The following is an 8,340-nucleotide window of genomic DNA, read 5'->3' as shown; positions in this document are numbered from 1 at the left end:
AACGCAAAGAGCCAGATCGCTATATAAATCCTGAATAATAATGATAATAATAATAATAATAATAATAATAATATAATCTCACCAATAAAGTCTCCAACAGATATAAAAAAACTGGTTTACCCAACTGCATCAACCAAAAACTAAAATAACACTTTTAAATTTAGATGGACTGAACCATTAAAGAGACTCTGCCCCCATATTAGTAATATCAGCAACAATGTGCTCATAAGATTACATTTCAAATTACTTTGTTTAGTGTACTTAATCTCCCTGTAATTATTGAAGATTTTATATTATTGAACAGACTGAGAATGCTATAGGGTGTCACCAACTTGGATGTAACATCAGCAGCCCCAGGCAGACTCAGAGTTTGTCCCTCAAATAAGGCTCTAAGTATTCCCCAAAAATAAGGCTCTAAAATATTCCCCTGCTATCATGTTTTAAAGTTTGAGGCTCACTGAACAGCATTTCATTTATCTGATGACAAGGCAGAGTGGCTGTTAGTAGGAACTCACACACAGGACAGCACTGATTAATACAAGCAGTGACACCTCCTTCACCCTACACATATTACAATCACCTCCTGCTCTGTTTACAACGTTGTGCACTAACAACTCTGCTGCAATTAGCACTTCTGTTTAATTACCTTATAGGTGCATAGCTGACAAACTGCTGATCTTGCATAAAATCCTAATGTTTGCTAACACGCAGTTGTACAGGCTCCTGCTGTCTGCCTACATAGGGCCAAGGGGAAGGAGCAGGAGAAGGGGCTGACACAGACAGAAATTACACTTCCTAGAAGTGGTCAGATTCCTAATACATTTACACGGGTCACAACATGGGGAATTTGTTTTTTTTTAAAGAGTGGAAACATGGAAAAGTGCTTCTTATCCACTACTACTTCATTTAAAAAGTGAGGTCTTGTGCCAGGGTCTCTCTAAGATGTAACCAACCAAAGTATCCAAATATTTACAAAAAGAAGTGTGCTTGGTATTGTAATACAAAATATGTTGTCAATTTAACACATACAGTAATAGGCTCAGCTATATATAGATGCATTCATGCAAAAGAGTGAATAAATGAAAACAAACATACCTTCTCCCCAGCAGAAGGTGACAAATTAGTCCTTTTCTTGCGTCTGATCTTGTTTGAAGGCTTCAGATTGGATACCAGATGTGATATGCTTTTAGGTTGTGAGCTAAAGCTATCATCATCCTGGCTAATGTTACCCTCTGTAGATGACATTTCTCCTTTTTTAAATTTTAAATGATGAATTTTGTATCTGCGGAAATAAAATGTTGTCTTCAGTTTTACCCCAGGCCTTGTTCATATGAGTGTTACAGGTGGTGTACAATGCACGTACCAGATACCGGCTTCATTCAAGGGGAATATGGTTGAATGGTAAAAAACGGCTCAATAAATACCTGCCCTCCTTGAAGCATCCACTTAGCTTCAAACTGCATTGAACTGTGACAGACAAGGCAGGCCAATTGAATATCGTAGTCCCACCTCATTGGAACTTTGCCCAAAGTGACGCAGGCACAGGATGTACTTCTGCATCCAGTTCTGGATTAAGGCCTATATATTCATTTTACCAATGCTGAATTTACATACTAGAATGGAACTGTCTGTTTTATGTGCATTTCTATGTTGAAATGTGTTTTGACATGTGTGTTCCAAATATTTGACAAAATGATATGTGGAGAAACATTCATCCTAAGTGTACTTTACTAATGATATAAATTCCACATTAATTGCTCAAGTTTTTTAGAACATTAGCACACTTTGACAATACACATGAAGTTGATTGCTTTTACATGTATACCTAATAATAACTAAAAAAAAAACCTTTAAAAAAGAATATAAATAAAATAAAGACCTTTAGTGGAGCAAACTATTTTTTAAAAAATCTCTAACAAAAAAGGTGGGAGTTCATATGGCATTAAGAAATTTATTTCCATTGCCCTTCAGAAAAGCAACGCTAGCTGCACCTAAACTTGTTGCAGCATGGTATCAGCAAAACCAGCCAAGCAGCTGGTTGTGCTCTCTGAATAAATGCATCCAGCTTTGCAAGACGATGAGAAATAAGATGTAATAGAGAGGTGTGATGAGGAGGGTGACAGAAACATTTCTTGATGGGGATAATGGTAGTAATAGTACCAATATTGGTGTCTATAGTAAACCTAAAGAGGAAAACCTTGGGATGGGCAGGGATCATTGGTTTCTAGAAAAATACTTCTGCACCACTGGCTTCGATGGTGGTCCTACATAACTTCAAAGAAACAACATTTACCCAGATTGTATGTAAAGCCAAAACGTTTGTTTCCATTTTGTATAGACAGAGGGTGGATTACAGACCCCTGTATATTTAATGCTATGTGGGGCTCTGTTTGAGATGTTTTCCTTACTTCCTCTTCAGGTGAAAAAGGTTTCATCAGACAGGAAGTAATGGAAGATCTGCAACAGGGACACAGACAGAGATAAAAATGTGACAGAGGTTCTAGTCTTTCACTACTATAACCTCAATTTCAAAAAAGTTAAAAATCTGTTTTCTGTTTTTATGTAGATTTTACACAGCGTCTCAACTTTTTTGGAATTGGAGTTGTGTAATAAAGAAAATATTTGTTATTTCTGTCCATGTTGCTCTTTGATAGTTCTGCCCACTTTAGTAAAATGTTGTCAAGTGGACAAGAAGTAAAGGGGAAATCTCTCTAATAGAGCCCAGAATAGCAGTAAAAACCCAATAGGGGTATTAACCCTTCTCACTCTATCTAAAACAGTTTTGGCTTGACATACACTTAAATGCACACAATATAAACATGCTCAAATAGGAAACTGGCAAAACATTCTAATTTAACTTACAAAGACCCTGTCAGTCTCTAAAACAAATCCTAATGGCACTTCCCGAGGGATTATCCTCACCTCTCTGGAGTCCCGTCTCTTTTACCTTTGTCCTATTCCAGTGCTAAAGCTTTCATAAGACTCTTCAGCATTCAATACCGCGGACACTCCTGGGAGATTTGAATTCTGAGGAGAGTCGTATGGAAGTTGCAGTGCTGGAGTGAAGGTAGGAGGCATGTGACTCCTAGAGTGGTGAGTATAATACCTTGTCTATTGCATAGGAATGCCATTAGGAGTTTTAGAGACTGAAAGAGAAAGCACACTGGGAATCCAGGAAGTTGTTGAAAGTGATGGGCAGATGAAAGGCAGCACTCACCACATAAAAGGGATTTTTTCAAGTAAGCTTTGATTGCATTATCAAAATCAACTATGATATGTATCCCTATTACAATGGTCATGTTACACCAGGATAGTACAGTATATGCTGTTACCTTAGAATTCCTTTAACCGAAAATGGGAACATTTTATACAAAAATCTCAGCGTTAGTAGGTCAAGGTGATTCAATTATGGAGTGTCTATCAGCTGCTGCAGAATGAGAGTCCAAAAATTTTTAATAATGGAATGGTTCATACATGACAATACAGAACAGCCAGCACATTTTGGGGTTTCAGAGAACTCCCTAGAATGAAAACCTGTTAAGGGTATAGCAACATCAGTAAATCAGGAAAGCTCAAGTTAAGTTTTGCTGATTCACTGATGTTGGCTATACCCTACACAGAAAATAATGAATCCCTGGTGATTAGTGCCAATATTTGAGCCCATAATACTATCTATCATGTTTCAGCCCTAAAGAAGGTGGAGATCTTTAAAGAAGGTGGAGATCTTTAAAACCCTGAAAAGCATTGACTATTCTTTACTGTCATCTATGAACTCATTCAATTAATAAATTAATAAATGTGTTATTCACAAAAGGGTGAAGAGTTTGGAGAAGGCAGGAGAAGTTAACAATCTAGGCCAAAATAGCTGATTTGGAAAAATTCTCCACTTCAACTTACATTCCAGTTCAGCTATGTTGTCCTAGATTGTTCACTTCTCCTGACTTCTCCAAACTCTTCACCCTTTAGTGAATAACCCTGTTAGTCTTTCTTATTTGGTGCTCTCATTGGACTGTATATATCTATATCTTCAACCATGGATTCCCTTTTATTTGGGATATCCCATTTTTGTTAAGAGCGGTCTTACCAGAGCCATTGTGCTTTATTACGTTACTGCCGATTTCTGAGTTTTTGAATCCAGCGCCTCACCTGTTCTTGTCCCATATTTTTCATGACAGGTTTACATTAAGGACTCATTAACACAATGTTTTGCATGAATGCCCATGTGTTAGCACAGAACATTTCCATACATTGCTCTGTAGCTGCAGCAGGCGAGAAAGAGAAGAGAAAACAGAAGCGAGCGAGCGATTGCCGCGGCGGTAGTATTCCATCCCTAGTCCCGCCGGCGAGGCACCATTGCTGACATTCCACTCACCCCCCCGCAATTTTCACTCGCCAATTGCGAGGGGGCAAGTGGAAATTTTGAGGCCTGCATTAAGGCACGCTTCATTAAGGCAGCATATTCATTTTACTGCTAACACACCTTAAAGCATGGAGAAAAGGAAATGCACTATATTTTTTAATGCAATGCACCACTATGCACAGCTGGTTTACATCTAGGCATTACTGTGTGTGCTTCAATGCAAAAGCAGTGTGCTCTGATGCTTAGGTACTTTGGCAACCTATTCAAAATAAATGGCCCCAGAACGCACCGCTCTATGTCTAACATGTTGCAATAATTCGCGGTAAAATGCATGTTTTACTGCACATTACCACAGGATAGCATGAATGGGCCTTTAGTGTATGTATAGTTCAGCAGTGCTAATTTTTTTATTTTTTACATAGCTGAAGGGAACTATCCTATATGTTTGGTTAGATGCATTAAAATAAAAGCAATTCAATTAACAAAATCATTTGTAGATATATTATCATTATTTACAGGCACAATACAGTAGAAATGGATAAAAAAATGTTAGGGATTTATTTTACAGATTCTATAATAATGAAGACATAGGGGAGACTTTAAATTCTAAGACTGCCATTTCTCAAACAATGTCATTGTTTAATATACACATATTATTTTTTGCACATTATTTTAAAGTTGTGTATGTTTCCCCACACGTATACATACATACATAACTTTGCGCACACGTGTGTGTGTGTTTAAAATCTAGTTTTAAAATTTCTCTAAGGAAAAAGTTCAATTCATATTATCATTTAGCAGAAACGTAATGCCTGAGACAGCACATCACACCTCATAAACATCACACACAATATCCAATAGGAATACTTTAGACTAGAGCAGACTGTGTTAACTGAAGATCCTTACATTTATTCTGGAGAAAGGGAAGGTTTGTTCTTTGTATAACAGGTAATATAAAAGTATTAAATTGCACCAGTATACACCAAACATATGTATTTAAAAGTAAGAAAATATACTGAATGGAAACATATAAATATAACTGTGAGCACATAGATTTTACTATAAATAGGGAATCAATCAAATTCCAGTCTAATGTAATTGATTATTACAGCTGCAGATAAACAGTAGAAAATCAGGCAAGCATATAGCTTTATTGTTATGCTGAAATGGCAGCAATCATTTATAATCAATTGATTACAAAATAGGGACAATAATATCAAAATAAATGGACTGTACCTTTTCACTTGTCCTTCTCAAACTTGTTGTTACCCGGATCTTGAATACAAATAAACCACACGTTTCTCAGGCTTGAATTTAAAGTGCAATTCATGTGGGTTTTTTTTTTTTTTTCACACCGAGCAAATGGAAAAAAACTATCAGTAGGAGATAGCGTGCATTTCAGAAACATTAGCTAAAACGCCTTTCAAAATACTGCATTTTAGGCATGGTTTGGCAGAAGTCCAACAGTAATGAATGCTGCAGTGGTTAGCATACATGGTAAAGGCAGCTGTGGGTAAGAAGTGTATAATATAATGATAAATTAGACAGCATAAAATGTGAATGGCATCATATTTATCAGCGGTAGGAACGTACAGTATACTTACTACCTTTACTGCAAAGTCATCCAATGTAGCTCTCGCAGGCTTGCTGCAGTGACCTGAAATTGCAGTCTTATCATTGCTGCACTGTGGTGCTTGTTAAACTGCATTGGTTTAAAGTTGCAGTCATGAAATTAGACATGCTTAATAAAAAAAATTAAGAAAAACATCCCTGCATTTAAAACCAGTCTATGAATGTATGAATGCATATATTGAATGTAAATTGTGTAAATAATGTATGGGGATTTGCAAGATGTTAGATTAAACCAAAAATTAAAAATATGCTTTGTAATGAAAGTTATCATGTGCCACAGCCTGTATGTGTAACTACCTGATTCAGTAGTACCTTCCATATGAACGTCTGGCATCTTTGTCAGTAGTCATAACGGATCTCAGTAGTCATAATGGGTCTCATAACGGATTGTTGAGTTGTTTATAAAGAGAATAATTCATATTTGGCAGCAGTTTCTGTGAACATTGACAAATTAAAAAGGGTTGCTTTAAACATGACTTTTTGTACGGAATTTAAACTGAGAAAAAGGTTCCTATCAGCTTCTGTGCGCTGCAGTATCCTAAATGTCTGTATCAGTTTTCTTTTTTCACCTTGACCTGTCATTAAATTTTTTTTCATTTGTCTTTCTCCCCACTGTTCTGCTTGCTGTCACCCACAATTGATGCCCACCTGCCATAATCTTTGTCCTGCACTTGACAATTTCTCCTGCTTTTTACCTTGCCTGGTCTCAGTAGGGATGAGCAGATGTGATTGTGTTCAATTTGTGAGGTTTCCCTAACCAGTAGGAAGTTTACAAATTTCAAACTTAAATTCAAACACCATTGAAGACTATGGAAGGCAAATCTTGAAAATCAGTTCCAGTTGTAATTAAGATTAATAGGCAAGGGATTGTCAAAAAAGGCATGGGGAGCTGGGAATTGCCATGGGGCGACATGTACCAATGCAAAAAAACACAGTTTGGAGTGGATTCTCCTTTTAATGCAACTTTAAGGGTGACATGGAAAACATGAGTTCTTTTATTTATATGCTTGAGATATGCCCTAAGACTGTGTGTGGTGATTTTTACAGAAAGCATCAGTGACACCATATTCTGGCATCACATGTTTTGGAAGTCTAATCAGTCTTTTTAACTTTAATTTCTAGTTTGGCTTAAATGCATTTGCAGCACCCCATTCTGATTCATTACAACTTGAAAAAAAGGATTTCTTAGGTAGTTTTAGCTTAACTGAAAAAAAAAGTCCCTACGCCCCTTGTGGTTAAATCTTTTCTCCACCAGTTTTAGGTGGTGGCCTTTAGTCTTTGTTATGGAGTTTACCGTAAACAGTTTATTGCTGATGTTGCCCTCACCACTAAACATTTTGTACATCAAAATCATATCCCCTCTTAATCTCCTCACTTCCAGCGTGAACAAGTTTAACTTTAGTAACCTTGTCTCATAGCTTAGGTCCTCTAGCCCCTTAATTAGTTTAGTTGCCCGTTTCTGAGCTCTCTCCAGCTCAAGGACATCTTTTCTGAACAGAAGCCAGGCTTTTCATCCTTTAAACCTCATAACAGTAGAAAGAAGCAGAAGCGAGTAGAAATTTTAGCCCTTAAACCAAGTAAAAGCAATTGAAACTGCAAGAAGCATTTTTTAAATATTATTTTCAGCTTATGCTATATGAATGGGAACATATATAAAATAAGTGTTATCCACAACTGCCAGGACTCACCTCTACGATTCCATCTCTGACTGCAAATCAGGACATGTACCGGGCTCAGGCTATAGTGTGCTCTCACTTCCCAAACGATACTTCCACAAATCTGCTGCACATAACCGGTGTCCATAAAATCCAATTTTATAGTAGTGAATTAAATGCAAAGGCCAAGGATTTGCATATACACCACCAAAGATCTCTCCTATACCAACGCCTCTTACATGTTTCACCACCTGGGCTTAGTCATAGAGGATTACAGAGGATCCTCTATGATTAAGCCCAGGTGGTGAAACGTGTAAGAGGTGTTGGTATGGGAGAGATCTTTGGTGGTCTATATGCTAAAGCTTAGACTTTTTATTGACTTCACTACAATAAAATTGGATTTTATGGACATCAGTTATGTGCAAGAGATTTTTGGAAATATTAATAGGTGTTATTACAATTTGACTTAAACACGCACAACATTTATTTATTTTACAGCGATGCTTGTGCGCCCTATTCCTCCATCTCCTCCTCAAGGAAACCGATCAGCCAGGTTTTTTTATAGTGCGGCTCATTAATCTTTTTTCTCATCATACATTTGTTGCCGACATGGACAAAGCTACCCTTTGTTTGCAGCTTGCCACTGAATACTTGTGCAGTAAAGTTGTGTGCAACAAAGCAATACATATTTAT

The 8,340-nt window shown here is 37.0% G+C and overlaps 1 protein-coding gene across 1 annotated transcript in view; it reads right to left on the bottom strand.

The window, feature by feature from the left end:
- The window catches only part of TRPM2 (transient receptor potential cation channel subfamily M member 2), a 79,788-nt gene extending 76,710 nt beyond the window's left edge, over positions 1 to 3,078 (bottom strand). Inside the window, exons 1-2 of the mRNA XM_018569207.1 lie at positions 2,948 to 3,078; positions 1,096 to 1,282 (exon numbers count right to left, since the gene is read on the bottom strand). Of these exons, the coding sequence (XP_018424709.1) occupies positions 1,096 to 1,282; positions 2,948 to 3,078 (318 nt within the window). The remainder of the gene's footprint in view (positions 1 to 1,095; positions 1,283 to 2,947) is intronic.
- Between the last annotated feature and the right edge of the window lie 5,262 nt (positions 3,079 to 8,340).

The sequence above is a fragment of the Nanorana parkeri genome, unplaced genomic scaffold (genome assembly GCF_000935625.1).
Source record: "Nanorana parkeri isolate BGI_ZX_2015 unplaced genomic scaffold, ASM93562v1 scaffold1304, whole genome shotgun sequence".
NCBI lineage: Eukaryota > Metazoa > Chordata > Amphibia > Anura > Dicroglossidae > Nanorana > Nanorana parkeri.
The sequence above is the reverse complement of the archived record's forward strand: the minus strand, read 5'-3'. Positions and strand labels throughout refer to the sequence as shown.